The sequence below is a fragment of the Sapajus apella genome, unplaced genomic scaffold (assembly GCF_009761245.1).
Source record: "Sapajus apella isolate SASKATOON/1434 unplaced genomic scaffold, GSC_monkey_1.0 scaffold88, whole genome shotgun sequence".
NCBI lineage: Eukaryota > Metazoa > Chordata > Mammalia > Primates > Cebidae > Sapajus > Sapajus apella.
In genome coordinates, this window is record NW_022437028.1 from 6,960,136 (window position 1) to 6,983,231 (window position 23,096).

Below are 23,096 nucleotides of genomic sequence, written 5' to 3' on the forward strand. Positions count from 1 at the left end.
TCTGTTGCCCAGGTTGGAGTGCAGTGGCTCGATCTCGGCTCACCACAACCTCTGCCTCCTGGGTTCAAGCAATTCTCCTGCCTCGGCCTCCCAACTCCTGAGTAGCTGTGACTACAGGCGTGTGCCACCATGCCCAGCTAATTTTTGTATTTTTAGTAGAGACAGCGCTTCGCTATGTTGGCCAGGCTGATCTCGAAGTCCTGACTTTGTGATCTGCCCGCCTCGGCGTCCCAAAGTGCTGGGATTACAGGTGTGAGCCACCGGGCCCAGCCTGCCAAGATTTTTTCTTACGGGTAGGAAGATCACAGAAATTCATCAAAGTACACATTGTTCAACTCAGAAAAAGTGAAAAGGTAAAAATATAGGCCAACTCATAAAATTTCAAGAATAAGCTGTGCTTTTGTGCTTCAGGCTATTTTGATAACAAGTATTCTCAACACAACATATTTTTTTATTTTTTTGAGACAGAGTCTCCCTCTGTTGCCCAGGCTGGGTTGCGGTGGCGTGATCTCGGCTTACTGCAACCTCCGCCTTCCGGATTCAAGCCATTCTCCTGCCTCAGTCTCCCAAGTAACTAGGAAAACAGGTGTCTGCCACCACATCCCACTAATTTTTGTGTTTTAATAGAGATGGGTTTCACCATATTGGCCATGCTGGTCTGGAACTCCTGACCTCAGGTGATCTGCCCGCCTCAGCCTCCCAAAGTGATGGGATTGCGGGCGTGAGCTACCTCGCCTGGACAGGATTATTTTTTTTCTCCTAACTCCTTATGTTTCCCTTCAGGAAAATCGGAGGGCACCGCCGTGGTCATTTGGGGGTTAATTCTTACTGATGCTGAATGCTCCCGTCTTTGCTCTGTTCATCAGAGCATTAAATCTGAAGGCTCAGGAGAGCGATGCAGTCGGACTGTTCTGGAGTGATGCCATAAAGTCTGGCATTAAAAATTCATATTGCAGGCCTGCCTTCGAACTCCACTCTGGCTGAAAGGGGAGGTGGCAAGGAAATATGAGACACCCCACTGTCTTTCTGGCAATTGGAGACATTCCTCAACAAACAGCACCTCGGGAAGAGAATGAAAGGGCAAACAAGCCGTGAAGGAAATCAATGAGTTCAATTATCTCGCCCGCTCCTGCCTTCCTATAGGAAACTTTTCATTCTTTGAGGCGGGTTCCAAAAAGTTTTTTAACCAAAACCCGGAACAAGATCCCTGGGCATCCTTGCCGGGTGCCCGGCTGCTTGGCACCTCTTTTGTTTTACACTGGCCCAGGGTGCCCCAAATTCTCCAAGTCAGATGGAGCCAGATCTCCAGTGTGGGCCGCCACCTTGGTGTCACTCAGCTGGGAGGGGACCCAGCAGCTTGTTCTAGCTTTAAAACTTGGATCTTGCAAAAATGTGGCACATAGAAGACAGTTACTAGGCCATTAACCTCTGGTGCTGATTTCCCTCTGAGACGGAGTCTCACTCACAGCCCAGGCTAGCGTGCAGCGGCACAATCTCAGCTCACTGCAGCCTCTGCCTCCTGCCTCAGCCTCCCCAGTAGCTGGGCTTACAGGAGTCCATTACCACACCCAGCTTTTTTTTTTTTCTTTTTTTTTTAGATAGTCTCGCCCTTGCCCAGGCTGGAGTGCAGTGGCGCAATCTCGGCTCATTGCAACCTTCACCTCCCAGGTCCAAGCCATTCTCCTGCCTCAGTCTCCCAAGTAGCTAGGACTAAAGGCGCCCGCCACCATACCCAGCTAATTTTTGTATTTTTATGGAGATGGGGTTTCACTATGTTGGCCAGCCTGGTCTCAAACTCCTGATCTTGTGATCCACCTGACTCAGCCTCCCAAAGTGCTGGGATTACAGGCCTGAACTACCGTGGCTAATTTTTGTATTTTTAATAGAGATGGGGTTTCACCATGTTGCCCAGACTGGTCTCAAACTCCTGACCTTAAGTGATCCACCCACCTCGGCCTCCCAAAGTGCTGGGATTACAGACATGAGCCATCACGCCTGGCCCCGGTGTTGATTTTTTAGAGACATATCTATGAAGGCATTTGCAGCTGTGCAATGGTTTGACCTTGGAACTTTTGGCCACCGTATTAGCGGCACCTCAATGGTGACTAATATAGATTTTAAAATTTAGGGTCCCCCAAGGAAGATGACGGGAAAGAAAACCTCGCGCCTCGCTCTCCCAGCTGTGGCACGCTAATATGGATGAGTAGGTCTTGCAGTAAATCCTGGATAAGGATTTTTACAAATTTATCACGGAAGGCAACAGAATTCTTGAGAGTGGGAAGAGACCTTCACCAGAGAGAGGGAAGCAGACCTTTTTAAAATGTGCCAGGTCATGCCAGGTGCCTTGCAGGCAGCAGCAATGTCAGCCACCCTTTATAGATGCAGCCCTGGCTGAAGGTCACTCCACAAACAAGCCCTGCTGGGAGACAGCAACAGAGATCCAGGCCTCTGGGGAGACCTTTGTAGAGGTCCTTGCGAGGCACCTGCACTGGAGTGGCATTCTTTTTTTTTTTTTTTTTTTTTGAAATAGAGTCTCTGTCATCCAGGCTGGAGTGCAGTGGCGTGATCTTGGCTCATTGCAATCTCTACTTCCCGGGTTCAAATGATTCTCCTGCCTCAGTCTCCTGAGTAGCTGAAATTACAGGCACCTGCCACCATGCCTGGCAAAATTTTGTATTTCTAGTAGAGAGAGGGTTTTGCCATGTTGGCCAGACTGGAACCCCTGGCCTCAAATGATCTGCCTGCCTCAACCTCCCACAGTATTGGGATTAGAGTTGAGAAGTGGCATTCTTTCATTTATGAACATACTAAGGTCTCTGGATATTAGACCTCGGTCAGATAGGTAGAAAAACAAACAACAAAAAAGAAAATACTCAGGCCTGAGTAGGGAAACCTGCCCATCTTGGGGTTATATAATTCACAGAGTCGGGAATCAAACCCACGTCTTGTTGTGACCCAGGTTCTTCCCACTGTGACTCATGCTGTGCCTGATGCCCTGGATGCAGGCCTGCCTGAAGGTCACTCCACAAACAGGGCCTGCTGGGAGACAGCAACAGAGATCCAGGCCTCTGGGATCCAGAACCGGGCAAGAAAGTGCAAGAGGCTGACAAATGGGCCGGCTCCTCCGTCCTGGCTGGCACCCAGTCTGATCCTTTCGTTTTACCAGCAAGGTCGGTGCTGCGGCCGAGGGAGGGGTTTTGTGGGGCCACATGTGGGGACAGATGGGACCAGAGTCAGGGTCTCTGAGCTGAGCGCATTGTCCACTGTCCCCTGATTTTCACTAGAGACAAATGTCATGGAGCAGCAGTCTGGGAACAGGGGCCCCATGCCAGTGCTGTTGTGAGCCCTTGGAGAACTCGGGGTTTCCAAACTCTCTTGTCTGATGATGGCTTTGGGAGGCTACCTCAAGATGCCACAGACGGCCAGATGCAGTGGCTCACGTGTATAATCCCAGCACTGCTGAAGGCTGAGGTGGGCGGATCAGCTGAGGTCAGGAGTCCAAGACCAGCCTGGTCACCATGGTGAAACGTGTCTCTATTAAAAATACAAAAATTAGCTGGGTGTGGTGGCACACACCTGTAGTCCCAGCTACTCGGGAGGCTGAGGCAGGAGAATTGCATAAATCCGGGAGGTAGGGGTTGCAGTGAGCCGAGATCATGCCACTGCACTCCAGCCTGGCTGACAGAGCAAGACTCCATCTCAAAAAAACAAACGAACCATGAAAAACATGCCGAAGCCACTGGCAGAACACGAAGGCATACAAAGAGCAAGGACAAAGCTCCCAGTTTAAAACCCGCAGGGCAATGAAAGCAGTGTCATAAATCAGGCTCCTTACAGCAGGGAAGTAAGTGGGTAAGTCTTAGGACTCACCTGAGTGATGGAATGTTACGCAGTGTGCACTGTGTTTCTAAAGAATATTTAATGATAAGCAAGAAATATTTACAACATGTCAGGTTAAAAAAAAAAAAAACCTCAAAATCAAAATAATGTTATCAGTCTATGCCACTGGTAGAAAAACAAAAGGGTCTGGGCGCAGTGGCTCATGCCTATAATCCCACCCACCACTTTGGGAGTCCAAAGTGGAGGACTGCTTGAGCCCAGGAGTTCAAGATTGGCCTGGTCAACACGGCAAAACCCTGTCTCTACAAAAAATACAAGAATCATCCTGGTATGGTAGTACACACCTGTAGTCCTAGCTACTTGGTAGGCTGAGGTGGGAGGATCGCTTGAGCCCAGGAGTTAGAGGCTGCAGTGAGCTATGATGGTGCCACTGTACAGCAGCGTGGGTGACAGAGTGAGACCCTATCTCAAAAAGAAAGAAAAAGAAAAAAGAAAGCGCTATGTAGAACAGGGGTCCCCAATCCCTGGGCCCCATCTGTTCCACATCTGTATCCTGTTAGGAACCGGGCTGCACAGCAGGAGATGTGCTGCAGGAGTGAAGCTTTGTCTGTATTTACGGCTGCTCCCCATTATTCTCATGACTGCTTGAGCTCCGCCTCTTGTCACATCATCGGCAGCATTAGATTCTCACAGGAGCGCAAACCCTACTGTGAACTGCGCATGCGCGGGATCTAGGCTACTGGCTCCTTATGAGAATCTAATGCCTGATGATCTGTTGCTGTCTCCCATCACCCCCAGATGGGACTGTCTAGTTGCAGGAAAACAAGCTCAGGGCTCCCGCTGATTCTACATGATGTTGAGTAGCAGAATTATTGTATTACAATGTCATAATAATAAAGTGCACAATAAATGTAACGTGCTTGAATCATCCCGAACCCCGCCCCCCACCTCACTGGTCCAGGGAAAAATTCTTTCACACAACTGGTCCCTGTGGACAAAAAGGTTGGGGGCAGCTGTGTTAGATGATTTTGCCTAACTGTTGGCTAATTAATGTGGGTGTTCTGAGCACGCCGAAAATAGGCGAGGCTAAGCTATGACGTTTGGTGGGTTAGGTGTGTTAAACGCATTTAGACTTACGGTATCTACAACTTACAATGGGTGCATGGGGGACAAAATGTCACTGTAAGGAACATTTGTATAGAAAAAAAGATGATGGAAATAGGCCAAAGTGTGAACAGCGATTATCTTTGCTGTGGGGTTATGAGTGATGATCTGCTTCCTTTAAAAAATCTTTGAGAATTTTCTAAATTTCGTATAGTAAACATGTATGGTTTTTGTACTTGAAAATAATGTTATGGGCTGGGCGAACTGGCTCAAGCCTGTAATTCCAATACTTTTGGAGGCCGAGGTGGCAGAGCACTTCAGGCTAGGAGTTCAAGACCAGCCTGGCCAACACGATAAAACCCTGTCTCTACTAAAAATACACACACACACACACACACAGCCAGACGTGGTGGTGCATGCGTGTAGTCCCAGGTACTTAGGAGGCTGAGGCAGCAGAACTGCTTGAACCTGGAGGCAGAGGTTGCAGTGAGCCGAGACAGCGCCACTGCACTGCAGCCTGGGTGAGAGAACGAGACTCTGTCTCAAAAATAAAATAAAAATAAAAAAAGGAAAATGGTGTCATGTAAAAGGAATCAGCCTGTAATCCCAGCTACTTGGGTGGCTGAGGTGGGAAGACTGCTTGAACCCAGGAGGCAGAGGTTGTAGTGAGCCAAGATTGAATCACTGCACTCCAGCCTGGGTGAGACCTCATCTCAAAAAAATGAAATAGAATAAAATAAAAGCAGTAGGACTGGTTGAGACTGCATGATCAAAATTTATAAAAAGTATATTCATAAACATGTTTATATACCTGGACACATGTATAGTGCCTGGTTTTTTTTTGTTGTTTTTTTTTGAGATGGAGTTTCGCTCTTGCCACCCAGGCTGGAGTGCAGTGGTACGATCTCGGGAGTATTGCATGGGAAGGACTGGGCATGCATATCCCACGGGAAGGATGGTTCTCCTTTCTGCCAGCCTTTCCACCTCTCTTTACAAGGGCTCTGGGTGGGATGGGCAGCGTGAGGCCAGTCACTTTCTCCTCTGCCACTTCTGAAGCAAATAGGACATGCTGTGTCACTGCGATCTGCACGGCCAGGGCCCTCCCAGCAGCAGCCAGGGACTCCGTGTGGTGAGTCAGAACCTCACAGTTTTAAGGAATTTTATTGGGGGCAGAAGGTGGCGTGAATGTTCCAGGCTGGGCCTCTGTTCTAACTCCTTGCTGCTGAAGCACTTGAAGGCTGGGTGGCGGCTGCTTTCTGCTTAGGAGCCAGCAGCATCCTGAGTTTACCTTTCCAGAGTGCAAAGGTCCTCATCGGGCAGGCTGCAGGCGGAACACTGCAGAGGCCGTTCAGCTCTGCAGTAACCCCGACCCACTCATCATCACGGGGAAGGCTCAAGAGTTCCCGCACAGCTACGATATGCTAAGCCTGTGGTGTACAGATCATGAAATAAACGCTCTCTTTTGAGGTAGTTTTCAGTCGACACTTAAAAGCCGGGGCTGGGCACGGTGGCTCACACTTGTAATTCCAGCACTTTGGGAGGCTGAGGCTGGCGGATCATCTGAGGTCAGGAGATTGAGATCATCCTGGCCAACATGGTGAAACCCTGTCTCTACTAAAAATACAAAAATTAGCCAGGCGTGGTGGCACATACCTTTAGTCCTAGCTACTTGGGAGGCTGAGGCATGAGAATCGCTTGAACCCGGGAGACTGCAGCGAGCCAAGATTGCGTCACTGTACTCCAGCCTGGGTGACAGAGGGAGATTCTGTCTCAAAAAAAAAAAAAAAAAAAAAAAAAATCCAAAAAACAAAAACAACAGTTTCTGCTAACGGCATTTATTTACTTTACAATACACTGGAATTAACTATCGTCACCATGCTGTCTAATAGATCTCTTGAACTTATTCCTCCTGTCTGCCTGGAAATACGCATCATTTAACCAACCTCTCCCAACCCTTCCTTCCTCTACCTCCCCAGCCTCGGGTAACCACCATTCTTCTTAACTTTTATGTGATCAGTGTTTAGAGTCTACTTGAGCGAGATCATGTGGTATTCGTCTTCCTGTGCCTGGCTCATTTCACTCAACACAACGTCTCCCAGATGAACCCATGTTGCTGCAAATGACAGGATTTCCTTTTGTAAGGCTGCACCGTATTCCACTGTGGATCTACACCACAGTTTTGTCACCCACTCATCTGCAGCTGGACGCGTAGGTCACTTCCATCTCTAGGCTGCTGTGTGAATAGTGCTATGATAAACGTGTGCGCACAGGCACGATTGCAATACAACGATCTCCTTTGGATAAAAACCAGCAGTGAGATTGCTGGATCGCAGGCTTCAGGAACACCCGTTATCATGCCTGACCGCCACAATTCTGGGATACAGGGAGGGGTGTGTCAGGACACCCCTGTTTCACAGATCACCATATGTACTGCGATCTATACATTGTATTCACTTAAGTCCGTTACCCGTTTGCTTCACGTATACACTGTGAGACTTACCTAGACTTAACGATGAATCAGAAAAACTTTAAGGATCACTTAATTAGGTAAAATCTGTATGAATGTATGCCAAACCCATGAGACAGTCCATGAATAATGATTTTCTCTAAACCACCCTCTCAAAGGATGCTGGGCGAATATGATTGCTTTATTGGCTGGGTGCAGTGGCTCATACCTATAATCCCAGCACTTTGGGGGGCCAAGATGGGTGGATCGCTTGAGCTCAGGAGTTCGAGACTGGCCTAGGCAACATGGTGAAACCCTGTCTCCACTAAAAATATAAAAATTAGCCAGGTGTGGTGGTACACACCTGTAATACCAGCTACTTGCGTGGCTGAGGTGGGAAAATTGAACCCAGGAGGTGGAGGTTGTAGTGAGCTAAGATCACATCACTACACTCCAGCCTGGGTGACAGAGTGAGACCCTGTCTCAAAATAAATAAATAAAATAAAATAAAATAAAAGCAGTAGGACTGGTTGAGACTGTATGATAAAAAGTTTTGAAGAACTGATTGCTTTTTTTTTTTTTTTTTTTTTTGAGACTGAGTTTCACTCATGTTACCCAGGCTGGAGTGCAATGGGGCGATCTCGGCTCACTGCAACCTCTGCCTCCTGGGTTCAGGCAATTCTCCTGCCTCAGCCTCCTGAGTAGCTGGGATTACAGGCACGTGCCACCATGCCCAGCTAATTTTTTGTATTTTTAGTAGACACGGGGTTTCACCATGTTGACCAGGATGGTCTCGATCTCTTGACCTCGTGATCCACCCGCCTCGGCCTCCCACAGTGCTGGGATTACAGGCTTGAGCCACCGTGCCCGGCCCAAGAACTGATTGCTTTATATGTATTTGTAAACGTGTTTATATACATGGACACACACATAGTGTCTCTGTGTTCTTCATTTTTGAGACGGAGTCTCAGTCTGTTGCCCAGGCTGGAGTGCAGTAGCACGATCTTGGCTCACTGCTACCTCCGCCTCCCAGGTTCAATCGATTCACCTGCCCCAGCCTCCGAGTAGTTGAGATGGTGTATGTCAGGTCAACAGGTACCCGTCACCACGCCCGGCTAATTTTTGTATTTTTAGTAGAGACAAGGTTTCACCATGTTGGCCAGGCTGGTCTCGAACTCCTGACCTCAGGTGATATGCCCGCCTCGGCCTCTCAGCGTTCTGGGATTATAGGCATGAGCCACCGTGCCCGGTTGCCTCTCTGTTTCTGTGTGCGTGTTTTTGGGTATAGAGTGTGCGAACCTGTGTGTGTGCATGTGGCGGCTGGAGGGCCCCTCCCGCCCTGTCTTTATAGTTCCAGCACACCTGACACCACACCTACCATGGTACACAGCAGGCCTTCTGTAAACATCAATGGAGGAGATGCGTCAAGTTTGCTAGTTCTCGTTGATGCTTTGCAATAGATATGTCCATTACATGTCAATTACATTTCCTAGCCATGTCTGGGGTCCACAGAACAAGCAAAGAATCTTTGGTGCTCAGAGGACTTGCTATCTGGAGTTGGAACTATGAAGCCACCCCGTTGTTTCTCCCTAGACCCCAGCCTAGGGAGATACCAGGTTGTGGCCGTAGTATTTTGACGGGGCCAGAACAGCTGCTGTCAGTACCAAAGACAAGGAAAATCCTTTAGGGCTCACCTAGGCATCAAATCTTAGATGTGAAGCAAAATACTTGTAGAGATTTAAAAAAAAAAAAAAATGGTGCAGGCATTCTACAAAATCCACAAGCTCTTTTGGAGATAAGACACAGGAAGAGAGACAGAGAGAAAAAAAAGGCCATCGGTTTTTCCCTCCGAGTCTGATTTAGTGGTCTCTAAGGTTTAAGGGACAGTAGGTTCTTTATTCAAGTCCATACTCTCAAAACCATAAAAGTGGCTGCTTCTCTATTTTTAGGGAAATTAATCCAAGCAGGATAATTACAGCAACTCGTACTGGAAACTGATGAGTCATCAAAAAGACAGGAAATAGAAAATTTTACATTCTTAAAGGTACAGCAGAGACTCCATTTTCAGGACGCCTAAGTTGTCCCTTTCAAAATCAGGGGATGCAATATTCGTCTAAACATGGTGGCCAAGACAGTCGTGTGATTCTCAGGTTTAGTCAGCTAGGCTCTATCTGGCCCCAGTTCTGTGGAGTTATTGTTCAAAAAGGGAGAAATCCATCTGCTAGGGTAAATACAACAGGGGCTTGCGGGGCGGGGGAAGGATGAAACTCCCAGGAACACCTGCCTTCACCTGGCTAGCCCTCACTCTCACTGCTTGATTATGAGGCTGGCACCTTTTGAGCCTAAAGGACCAGGTCCAGGGCCTGACTGTGAGTTCCTAGGACTGCTTCCTCATCCAGGCAATGAGCACAAAAAAAGCTGCCTCAATGATTGTAGGAAAGGGCAAATGAGATAACACTCGGGAAACCACCGTGAAACGGTCTAGCACAGTGCGTAAAGAACGTATCGATCTCACTGCTCACGTCTGTCATCCCAGAACTTTGGGACGACAAACAAAATTAGCCAGGCATGGTGGCACTTGCCTGTAATCCCAGCTACTCCGGTGGCTGAGGCAGGAGAATCACTTGGACCTGGGAGGCAGACGTTGCCGTAAGCCAAGACTGATCGCACCACTGCACTCTAGCCTGAAAAACTGAGTGAGACCGTGTCAGGAAGGAAGGAAGGCAGGGAGGGAGGCAGAGAGGGAGGGAGGGAAGGAAGGAAGGAAGGGAAAGGGAAGGGGAGGGGAGGGGAGGGAGAAAGAACGGAAAGGAAAGAAGAAAGAAAGGAAAGAAAGAAAATATCCCTCACATCCACGCTTGCCATGCAGAGTTGTGTCTTGAACTGCTGGTTTCCTCCCCACCTCCTTTTTATAATAATATTATTTTTAGAGATGGGGTCTGGTTCTGTCACCCAGGCTGGAGTGCAGTGGTGCAATCACAGCTCACTGCAGGCTGGAACTTCCAGGCTCAAGCGAACCTTCCAAGTCGGCCTCCCAAGTAAATGGGAGGCATCGGGGCCAGGCAGAGCTACGGGCACAACACCATGCCCAGCTAACTTTGGTATTTTCTGGTAGAGATGGGGTCTCAGTATGTTGCCCAGGCTGAACTCCTGGGCTCAAGTGATCTTCCCATCTCCGTCTCCCAGAGTGCTGGGATGACAGGCATAAGCCACCGTGCCCAGCCTCCTTCTCTTTTCAAATTCTGTCTTATGTCCTCTTTTGGAACCTGGAGTTCTCCATTCCTTCAAAGAAGCTTAGAGGCTCCCCCAAGCTCAGTTAGCTATGGGAAAGTTTTCTGCTGTCTCAGAGGATGATGTATTTTGTGATAAAGTGCTGGTTATATACATGTTATAAAGAAAATACTCTAAAATTAACCCAAGTGAAGTTTCTCGTAAATGTCTCTTTTGTAACTGTACTATGTCAGTGTGTGTACATACAATGCTGTTCTTTGAAAAAAGCATATAGGCTAGGAATACAACATGAGTAACCTTAAGAAATACGAATTTTACTGGCAGGAAAGGTTTGGGAGGTACAAATTCTCCTAAGACTAACGTTGGCTATGAGAAATGTAGTGTTTCAATATTTTCTTTCATCAAGGCTCAGCGCCCGGCCCACGAGTGGGGAGGAATGCGAGAAGCTGACTGTGTGTGTTGCAGCTGAAACGCCTTTTCCAACCCCGATTCGGGGGGACAGAGCACAGGACCGTGGGCTTTAGCAAAAATGCGAATTCCTGCACTTTTGCCCAGAACACTAGCTGCTTGGCTGGGAGGGCGACATTCCTGCTGGAGGGTGCAGTAGTGACCCAAACCCAAGAGCAAGTAAGTGAACAGCTGCAGGAGACAGACGCAGGAACTTGGGGCAGTGAGGGCTGCCCAGGCCTCTTTCTCTGGGCTGGTGGCTGCTGCTGCATGATTACAGGGATCCGCCATCTCCATGGACATCCATCCCAGGTAATTGTTAGATGTTAAAATCTGCACCGTGTTCCTCTGCTAGAGCCTCCAAGGTAAAGTTGATTAGGGTGGTAAACATCCATTTGCTAAGAGAGATGGGAGAATCTGTACACAGAGTGACCACCTGAGAAGGAGGTATGTTTTTAAAGAAAAGACAAAATGCCAGGCATGGTGGCTCATGCCTGTAATCCCAGCACTTTGGGAGCCTGAGGCGAAAGGATCACCTGAGGCCAGGAGTTTGAGACCCACCCTGGGCAACGCAGTGAGACCCCGACTCTGAAAAAAATTTCAGAAAAGAAAAAAAGGGCAGAAATAATTCATTTATTTAACCCAGAAATGGTTATAATCGGAAACCTTGCAGTCCTCTTACACAACAACTGTTTTGGCAAAGTCCCCATGTTCCAACAAACATGAAACTGTGCTTGCCATTTGTCTAAGGAATCTTGCATTAATAAACATGAAGAAGAACACTTTTACCTCCCACTCTCAACGACAGGACAAAACAAAGACCAGCTGTATTCATCAATGGGCCCTTGTTCGGCACATAAAGGCTAATTACATTTTGCTTCAAGCCTACACATGGAAAACTTTACTGCTGTTGTCTCGTCACAGTCAGCCCGTGCTGTCCCAGCTGACGCATGGCGATGACTGCTCACGATAAACCAGGGTCTCAGAGCAGCCTTGGTGCCATCGACCTGCGGGCTTCTCTCCAAAACAGGAGAGAGGGATGGGTCCCCCGCGACATCTCCCCACGACGGACAGGCAATGTGGGCCCAGCCCATCATGGTGATGCGGTTAAGGTCAATTTCCTCCAAGGCCGTTAATTTCAGAAACGCATACCACGCCCTGCTGCAGGCTTGCTGGGAATAGCTTCTATCTGTCGACAGCTTAGCCTCAGAGTCTTACCATGCCAGGTGCTGTACACACACATCCCATTCCTCTTCAAAACCACCCAGTGACTTCACTCCTGTTATGGCCACTGTACAGGTCAGAAAGGGAGGTTGACAGGTCATAGCGTATTCAGGGTCACTCAGAAAGCTAGTACTGGAGCCTAGAGAATCACTCCCAAGTCAGTCCTTCTCCAAAGCCCATCTTCCTTTACGCCTCTCTAATTCCGTCAACAAATATCTAAGAATCCCTCTATTTATTTATTTATTTTTGAGACAGGGTCTTGCTCTGCCACCCAGGCTGGAGTGCAGTGGTGCAATATAGGCTCACTGAAGCCTCGACCTCCTGAGCTCAAGCGATCCTCCCACTTCAGCCCCACAAGTAGCTGGGACTACAGTTACGAGCTACCATGCCAGGGTAATTTTTGCATTTTTTGTAGAGACAAGGTTTCGCCATGTTGCCCAGGCTGGTCTCGAACTCCTGGACTAAAGTATGCTGCCCGCCTCGGCCTCCCAAACTGCTGGGATTACAGACGTGAGCCACTGCTTCTAGCCCTAAGAACGCCTCCTTCTGAGGAGGGAAAAGAAATTGTTTTTGACATGCTGTAAGACCATTATGTGAAAAGATTTGCCCCCAAGGAGCTTATATTCATATGCATTACTGAAAACGTGCCTGGTCTAATAAAATATGTGTAGGCTGGACTTGAAGCAGATGGGATAGTGACAAATCTGTCTTGGAAAATGAAAAGGGAGGGAAAGGCAGCGGGGGAGGTCTCAGATGGAGCCCATGGCCTCCGAAGTTAAAAGAAAGTAGCCAAGATCCAATTCTCTCAGGCCATTCTTTGCATTTCTGGGGGACAACTTTCTCTGGGAACTGTCACAGTACGTGGTTGGCCCCAGGCTGCCGCTGTCAGTGCCCAGACCGTTTCTGATGTGGAAATGCCAGGCCGCGCCCATCCTGCCCACAGCAAATCATTCGGATCCTCTGGCGGGTCCTCCCCAAGAATGAATTCAACAGGCTTGCATTTTCACAAACCTCTGCAAACCCCTAACTTGACTCATCTTCCAATCTCAAATCCCACCCCACCCTCTTTAGAAAGGCTTCCTGACAATTCTTTCTCTGCGATCTCATGATGCTGAGGATGTTCTATTCTCTTCCCCAGCTTCCCTGGCTGGTGGGAGGAGAGAGGGAGTCAGATAAGGGGTCCCGGGCACTGCCTTGGGTCCTCTCCCAAGGCCACGGCTCCCCTCAAGGGGGCCCTTACCTTCAGGCTCCAAGCTACCTTTCCCTCCTCTGCCTCATTCAAACCCAGGTGTGGAAACCCTACTGGTATTACGGGCCTAGGATCCGCACCTCTGCAAATAGACCCAATGTTGAACTTTTTTTTTTTTGAGATGAAGTCTCACTCTGTCACCCAGGCTGGAGTACAGTGGCACCATCTTGGCTCACTGCAACCTCTGCTTCCCAAGTTCAAACGATTCTCCTGCCTCAACCTCCTGAGTAGCTGGGATTACAGACGCTAGCCACCATGCTCAGTTAATTCTTGTATTTTTATTTAGAGACGGGGTTTTGCCATGTTGGTCAGGCTGCTCTTGAACTCCTACCTCAGATGATTCCCTCCCCTTAGCCTCCCAAAGTACCGGGATTACAGGTGTGGGCCACTGCACCTTCTGACTGTCCCAATGGGAGTGGCCTGCCTGCCGCCTGCAGGCTCCCCGTCTGACCAGCTGACAGCCAGTGCCCTATCCCTCAATGGCAGCATTGGGCATGCTGGATAGCAGTGGACTGACTCCCCATGGAGCCATAAAAGGCTCAGAATTTGCAAGGGGCGAGGCATAGAGGAGGCCTCTGTGAACATCTGTTGAATCAATGAACGAATCTATCATCTCTGAGCCATGCTTATCACCTCACCGAGTGTGTCTCTTTCCCTTCGTGCACACCACCCCCCTCGGCTTGGCTCACCACTGGGGAGACGAGATTGTTTCTTATTTCAGAGGCCGTGTGGGGCACACCGCAGGGGAACCACTACCCTCTGGGTTACAGTGCTGAGGCAAGACTAATTTTTTTTTTTGAGACAGAGTTTCCCTCTTGTTGCCCAGGCTGGAGTGCAGTGGTATAATCTCAGCTCACTGTAACCTCCACCTCCCGGGTTCAAGCGATTCTCCTGCCTCAGCCTCCCGAGTAGCTGGGATTATAGGCATGTGCCACCATGCCCGGCTAATTTTGTATTTTTAGTAGAGACAGGGTTTCTCCATGTTGGTCGGACTGGTCTGGAACTCCTGACCTCAGGTAATCTGCCCACCTTGGCCTCCCAAAGTGCTGGGATTCCAGGTGTGAGCCCCTGCACCCGGCCAAGGCTAATTTTTACACGACAGGACAATCAGCCCCTCACATGTTTTTTTTTTTTTTTCTTTTTTTTTTAAGATTAAAAACAATATATTTTAAAAAATTTTTTCTTATTTTTAGGGAAAGGGTCTTGCTCTGCTGCCCAGGCTGGAGTACAGTGGCACTATCACAGCTCACTGCAGCCTCAAGTCCTGGATTCAAGTGATCCTCCCACCTCTGCCTCCTGAGTAGTTGGGACTACAGGTGCATACCACCATGCCTGGTGAAATATAGTAATTTTTAAAAATCAGATTTACAGAGAAAAACAACTTAATCCAAGTAAGTTGCTTAATCAGGTCCAAGCAGAAGAAATTGAGAGGAGTGATTAGAATCTGGTGGTGATGTTTTAGTCTTCATGTGTAAGTTTCATACTCATGACCAGAATCCATTCTGACCACCAAGCTGGGGAGCTTGGCTCTCGAGGTCTCGACCCTGAGCAAAGAGTCAAGAGCCCCATACAGCATCCTGAAAGCAATGGAGCCAGCAGCACCCTCAAAGCCCAATGTCAAGTGAGATGGGGCAGAGAGACACTGAGAACCAGCACCCCACACATAGCTGGAGCTTGGGGGAGACAGCAGCGACATTCAGAAGCACCCCTCTTCTCACTGAGGCCCATGGAGGCACTGTGTGAGCAGAGTTGGGGGAACCTTTGTTACTGGGGTAGGGAAACCCAAGAGACATGGCAGTGGGCACACAAGTGTGTTTCCACGCAAGATGGGGAGAGCCTTCCAGAACAGGAAAAAGAGGTTCAAACGCTAGCCTGGCACCGCCCAACTGGAATTTGGTAGAGGAGGAAATGGCTAGGAGCAATTTCTGCCAATTCTTCATCTTTTCATGACATATCGATCATTATTCCTTCCTTGCTGGTGTTCCACACGAAAGATGGGCTGGTAAAAAGTACACTTGTAGTGGATGCCTCTAATTTCCTTTGGACAAGAGCTGGGTAGGAAGTTGGCCTTTTGTGACTCTGCCCGCCCGAATCTGTATCCATCTGTACATGCACATCTAGCATTGTAAGGTGTGACATGAACCCATATGCCTGCATGGGAATGTATTATTATTCTGAGGCTGGCCTTCCTAAAGGGTCCTGGGAGAAACAAAGAACTCTGGCCCAGAGAATAGGATTTGCCCAACTCCACACAAAAAATGCCCCATGTGTCGTATAAATGAACTCCCAGATTCTCATGGCAAAAGGCCTAGCAGTGACCAGGCTTCGTAATAAAGAAGGGAAGAAGTTTGTTGGAAGGATTATCCAGTGAGTGCTAGAACATGCACTGAACTGACGCGAGAACTCACGGGAAAGACACTGTGTACCTGCAGCGGAGGTCAAGAACCTTCTCCACCCCGCCCTACTCTGCAGAGCAAAATCAGGTGAGAAATGCGGACGGTTAAGGGGAGCCAAGCAGGGAGACTTACTTTGCAGTAGTTTCTTCATCGTATTTGGTTTTCAGGTCAAATAATTCTGTTCGAGTTTTTTCCAGGGCTGAAAGGCAAAGAATATAAATCGTGACGTAAGACACTCTTTAAATAAAGGTTAAAAAGAACGCATATACATCTAATCTATTCCCATTTCAAAAGAGGCAGAGATTTCTGTGAAGAGTTAAGGTGTATGAAAAAATAAAGATTAAAAAAATACAAAAAAGGCCAAGATGATGAAAATACAAAAAATACAATAGGAAATCCCCTTTCATCTCTGCCTCATCTAATCCCAAGCACCTGCAAAGACAGAACCAATGTTAATAGTTTCCTTCCTTCCCTCCTCCCCTCCCTCCACTCGTCTGTCCATTCCTTCCGATTTTTTTTTTTTTTTAATAATTTTTACTGCTTTTGGCCGGGCGCGGTGGCTCACGCCTGTAATCCCAGCACTTTGGGAAGCCGAGGCGGGTGGATCACAAGGTCAAGAGATCGAGACCATCCTGGTCAACATGGTGAAACCCCGTCTCTACTAAAAACTACAAAAAATTAGCTGGGCATGGTGGCGCGTGCCTGTAATCCCAGCTACTCAGGAGGCTGAGGCAGGAGAATTGCCTGAACCCAGGAGGCGGAGGTTGCGGTGAGCCGAGATCGCGCCATTGCACTCCAGCCTGGGTAACAAGAGCGAAACTCCGTCTCAAAAAAAAAAAATAAAAAAAAAAATAAATAAATAAAAAATAATAATTTTTACTGCTTTTTTTGGTGTGTGTGTGGAGATGGGGGTTTTTCCATGTTGGTCAGGCTGGTCTTGAACTCCCGACCTCAGGTGATCTGCCAGCCTTGGCCTCCCACAGTGCTGGGATTACAGGCATTAGCCTGCGTACCCGGCCCATCCCTTTTGTTTTTAAGAGACAAGGTTTCTCACTCTGTCACCCAGGCTGGAGTACAATGGCACAATCACAGCTTATTGCATCCTTGAACCCCTAGGCTCAAGCCATCCTCTTGCCTCAGCCTTCCAAATAGCTGGGACTACAGGCGCAAGCCACTATTCTTGGCTGTTGTAGAGATAAGGTTTTACTATGTTGCCCAGGCTGGTCTGGAACTCCTGGCCTGAAGTGATCCTCCCACCTTGACCTCCCCAAGTGCTAGGATTATGGGTGTGAGTCACTGCACCTGGATCATCTCATGTTTTCAGGTGTATTTTGTTATTTCTGGCTGGGCAAGGTGGCTTATATCTGTAACCCCAGCACTTTGGGAGGCTGAGGTGGGCAAATCACCTGAGGTCAGGAGTTCAGGATCAGCTTGGCCAACACGGCAAAACCCCGTCTCTACTAGAAATACAAAAATTAGCCAAGTGTGGTGGCGCGTGCCTGTAATCCCGGCTACTCGGGAGGCTGAGGCAGGAGAATCGCTTGAACCCTGGAGATGGAGGTTGCAGTGAGCAGAGATCACACCACTGCACTACAGCCTGGGTGATAGAGCGAGACTCCATTTCAAGAAAAAGAAAAAGAAAAAGAAAGAAATAAAAAATTTAAAAATTCTGACAGTCTGATAGGCAAAACAGTCTTTCACTAATCTGCATCTCCCTGACTGTAAAAAAAAAACTTTGCATTTCTTCATATGTGGTTTCCATTTGCTTCTGTGAACTGACTGCCTGCTCACTGTTCTACTGCACTGTTTCTCTAGCTTAACGGATTGATTGGCAGCCTTTACATTTTTTTGTTTATTATCCGTTTGTCAAATTTGTTGTGATTATTTTCTCTCACTCTTGTCATTTGTGTTTTAACTTGAATAATGTCTTCTGATGTCTGTCTACATTTAAATAATCTGCTCAGTTCTGGGTCACCCAAAAAATAGTAAAATTAAAAAACACATTTAAATGGAATACATGGTGATGCTCCTATTTCAGAAATAAAAAAGAGAGGCTGGGCGTGGTGGCTTACTTGAGCTCAGGTGATCTAGGCCAGACTGGCCAACATGGTGAAACCTTATCTCTATTAAAAATACAAAAATTAGCTGGGCATGGTGGCAGGCACCTGTAATCCCAGCTACCGGGGAGGCTGAGATGGGAGAATTGCTGGAGCCCAGGGAGGTGAAGGTTGTAGTGACCTGAGATCACACCACTGAACCCCAGCCTGGGCGATAGAGCTGTCCCCCAAAAACAAAAACAAAACAAAACAAAAAAAGAAAAAAGAGAGAAAAAAAGAAGTTTAAAGAAACTGTAAAAACTTGAGCATAACCTTTTTTGGTGGCTTTTACATTTTAAAGGTCTGAAATTACTGTTCTCTTTAACTTCATTTAGGGTAGAAGTAAGTTTTTTTTTTTTCTATTATTGTTGCAAATGAAATGTCAGTCTTTGACAGTTTGGTGATTTAGACGTGTTTGTTGGAAAAAGAGCAGGAAGAAAGGATGGCGTGTGGAAGGGATGAAAATGGAACCGAGATCCTCCCACCTCTACATTAAGAACTCAAAGTCAGTGAGTAATGAGGCACAGCAGCTGGCAGGCGTGCTGCGGAATTCTTCAGCGTGGGCTCACAGCAGCTCCCACGGGTCCCAAGAGCAACAGGTATCTGCAGGGACCAGGGCGGTCAGGGGACCGACCCAACTCTCCCCCTGGGTCCTCCCCACATCCACGGTACTAGGAAGGAGAGTATCAAACCTGTTTGTAGGCTCTGAACCTTATGCTCAGCTTCCTCCAGCTTCGAGGTGGTGGACATCTGTGTCTCCTGCAGCTTTCTGCAAAGGAAGAGGATGTAGCCAAATTGGTCATCTCCTTTATCCACTGAAATGCACGTGTGCGTTTGGGCTGAGCTCAGCTCCCTCCCTGCACTCAGCTGGCGACAGGCGCGCCACGGGGTATCGCCCGCAATGACACGTGTGCCGTGGGCCTGGCTCCCGCAGCTTCCACATCCCAGCTTTGTAACCGCGTGTCACATCACGGGAAGCGTGCACCCTGCAAGGGCTTGACGGGTGGTAATTGGCGTAGAAGGTTATCCTAAATGTAATTTGTTCTTGAAATGCCAGATTTTAAAAAGAAAAAAAAAAATCATCATCACGCACTCATTGTTTTCTGAAGTTAGCCCAAGAAGAATGATCCATTTACATTCTGCTGACACAATGAAGGAGTTTGTTGGAATAAAGGATGCACTAAATAGATGTGGCAGCTGTTCTGTCTCTGTTATAATGGAATGCAAAACGCAACTGCAATACCTAATGGGGACACTGTGAACACTCGCAACTGCATTCCACAGATTCACATTTCCCAGGATCGCTAAGTGAATTCCCTGGTCAATAAGTAGCATTCCTGCCTCTTAATCTTAAAAAAAAAAAAAAAACCCTCTAGAAATAAGTTTATTACTTTTATATCATACAAATATAACATATGCTCTCATAATAATAAACTGGGAATACAGAAAAGTAGAAATGACACAGTTTACGAAGTCACTCCAATTCCCATCACCTCTAGAAAAGCACTGCTAATATTTTCATGTATTTCAATTATGAAACCAATGTACTCTCAAGGATGTAATGAAATATGATGAGAGCATGGAAAGTGTGAGACTCTTACTATTCCTTGGCTCATTTCCGTTCCTTAGAGTTCATTTCTTTCTAAAATGTTTCTGCATGTACAGAGATACGACATCATACGTTGCAGGCTACAGGGTAATAAGAAAAAATGTGTAACATACTATAGCATAACATGAACTAATATGTAACATATGATATATAACAGGCTATAGTGTGATATAAACAAATGCATAACACACTAGCACAATATAAACTAATACGTACAAATGATAGCGTACTATGAACTAATATATAACACTATAGCGCAATACGAACTGATGTGTAACACGCTATAGCATGAACTCATATGTGAACTACATAATGTGAACCAATATGTAACAAGCTATAGTATAATATAAACTAATATGTAACATGCTATGGCGTCATATGAACTAATATGCAACATACTATAGCAGAATGTAAACTAATGTAATATACTATAGTGCAGTATGAACTAATATGTAACATGCTGTAGCGTCATGTAAACTAATGTAATATACTGTAGTGTACTATGAACATGTAACATGCTATAGCATAATGTGAATCAAAATCTAACATACTTTAGCACAATTCAAACTAATGTGTCACATAGCATAGCAAAACATGAACTAATATACCACAGCATAGTATAAACTGAGACGTAGCACACTATAATGTAATAATGATGTAATATACTATAGTGCAATATGAATATGAAATATACTAGTGAAATAGAAGTATTCAATATGCTACATTGTAACAGAAACTCCCTGCCCTGTTTTTTAATACAAAGGTGATCATAACACGCACCACATTCTGGGCTCCCTTACTCACTTATCTACGTATTTGGGAAATGTTCTATTCCAGCAAACATAGTTCCTCCTCATTCTTGTTAAATAATTAATCAAGTCTCTCTGGACACTCAGATTATTTCTAGGGTTCTTTCTACTGAACATTTCCTCAATGATCATCGTGGAGATATTGTATAATTTTGAGAGTGAATCTGTTGGATGAAATGCTAACAGAGGAATTACAATGATCAAAGGGTAATCTTTTTTTGTTTTTTGGAGGCAAGGTCTTGTTCTGTCACCGAGGCTGGAGCGTAGTGGCATAATCTCAGCTCACTGCAATGTCTGCTCCTGGGTTCAAGCAATTCTCCTGCCTCAGCCTCCCAGGACACTGGGATTACAGGCGTGCACCACTATGCCTGGCTGTTTTTTGTATTTTTAGTAGAAACGGGGTTTCACCATGTTGGCCAGGCTGGTCTCAAACTCCCTGCCTCAAGTGATCCGCCTGCCTTAGCCTCCCAAAGTGCTGAAATTACAGGCATGAGCCAGTTCGCCTGGCCCCTTTTTTTGTTTTGATAGATGTTGAAAAACTTCCCAACAAAAAACTTTCACCAGTTTAAACTCCCACCAACAATATGTAAGTGTGTTTTCGTATACTCTGCCAACATAAGATAAAATCAGATTTAAATTTTTTTTACTGCTGAGTAAAGCTACGTTATTTCTCTTTGTATGAAATGCCTACTTATCTCCTTTGGCTATTTTCGTAGAGTGGATTTTGTTCTTATTAATTTAGAAGACCTCTTTGTATATAAAGCAAATTAGCCCATTGTCTTACATGGTACAAATATTTCTTCCCAGTTTGTTGATTTTTAAAAATGTTATTAGTTGTAAAGAATCTATTTTAAGTTTCAGTCACATTAATAATAATAACAAATATGCACCCTAGCTTTCTTCCACTATGTTTGTGACATTAAAAAATTATAATCTTTAAATCCTAGATCCATCCACAGTTTTTTGGTATAAAGAATAACATCTGTAATCCCAGAACTTTGGGAGGCCGAGGTAGGTGGATCACTTGAGGTCAGGAGTTCAAGACCAGCCTGGCCAATATGGTGAAACCCTGTTTCTATTAAAAATATAAAAATTAGCTGGGTGTGATGTTGGGTACCTGTAACCCCAGCTATCCGGGAGGCTGAGGCAGGAGAAGTTCTTGAACCCAGGAGGCAGAGGTTGCAGTAAGCTGAGATTGTGCCACTGCACTGCAGCCTGTGTGACAGTGAGACATGGTCTCAAAACACACACACACCCACACCCACACCCACGGAGAGAGAGAGAATGAAGTAAATTCTAGCTTCAGCTCTTCCCTCTAACAGTCAGTTATTCTATCTTTCAACATATCCAATCCCTTTACCTAATTTGAAAAGTCAAGAGCTGGGCACAGTGGCTTACAATTGTAATGCCCGCACTTTGGTAGGCCGAGGTGGGCAGATCACCTGAGGTCAGGAGTTCAAAGCCACCCTGAGCAACATGGTGAAACTCCGTTTCTAATAAAAACAAAAAAATTAGCTGGGCTGTGGTGGCACACACCTGTAATCTCAGCTACTCAGGAGGCTGAGGCAGGAGAATCACTTCAACCTGGAGCAGAGGGCTGCAGTGAGCTGAGACTGTGCCACTGCACTGCAGCCTGGGCAACAGGGTGAGATTCCATCTCAAAAAAAAAAAAAAAAAGTCAACTTAATAATATTTAATTCCCATATGTGTTTATTTCCACATTGTGGTAATGTATGAGTTTGCTGCAGGAAGATGTACAATCGTACTGTATAGTATATAATTTTGTACAGTACATTTTTTGACTTTATATTATGCTAGACATATTTCTTACATTACTATGAATTCTACATAACTATTATTAATATTTAAAAGGTGACATAACACCCCAGTTAGGGATAGTCCTCTTTCTACTAACCCATTTCTCCATGGCAGGGCAAACAGACTGACTGCATTTTATCACTCACTGGTGAGGAATCTCTTTGGTCGTAAAGTGCTATCCTAAGAGGCACTGACTTAGGACCAAGTCCGTATCAATGGCATCAAGGGTCTGGCCATCCTTCCGAGCCTTGATTCTGTGTTTCGCATTCCTCTCCTGGAGTCTGCGTCCTGCTGTGCTCCCCCAGTGGAGGATGGATGCAGCCTCCACCTGCAGAGTTGGGCATGGCCCCAAGGGACTGGCCTTGGTCCTGCAGTGAGGACTCCAGGTGACCATGACAGAGCAGAGGTGGAGGCCAGGGCGGAAGTGGGCAGGCACCAGTCTGGAGATGCAAAGTCCCACCTCTGGCCCTGATTAACTGCAAAAGCTGTAGGAGGTACTTCACCCGCAACCTGGTTTCTCCCTCTGTGAAACGAGATGGTCTACACTGCAGATCCAACTTGGGCAATCAGTGACAGAACGTACTGAGAACCTCCAGCCAAGTTCTGATGCAGGGAAGACCCTGGGTGGGTGGGAGCTGGCTGTTATCTTTTTTTCTTTCTTTTTTTTGAGGCGGATTTTCACTCTTGTTGTCCAGGCTGGAGTGCAATGGCGCGATCTCGGCTCGTTGCAACCTCCTCCTCCCCGGTTCAAGCAATTCTTCTGCTTCAGCCTCCCAAGTAGCTGGGATTACAGGTGTGAGCCACCATGCCCAGCTAATTTTGTACTT

At 46.7% G+C, this 23,096-nt stretch overlaps 1 protein-coding gene across 15 annotated transcripts in view; it reads right to left on the reverse strand.

Annotated features, from left to right (window-relative positions):
• The window catches only part of CUX1 (cut like homeobox 1), a 470,808-nt gene that overhangs the window by 155,843 nt on the left and 291,869 nt on the right, over positions 1-23,096 (reverse strand). For all 15 annotated transcript variants that reach the window (XM_032255085.1, XM_032255084.1, XM_032255083.1 and 12 more), the window contains 2 exons: positions 18,726-18,802; positions 16,070-16,136 (listed from right to left, as the gene is read on the reverse strand). In XM_032255085.1, the coding sequence (XP_032110976.1) occupies positions 16,070-16,136; positions 18,726-18,802 (144 nt within the window). The remainder of the gene's footprint in view (positions 1-16,069; positions 16,137-18,725; positions 18,803-23,096) is intronic.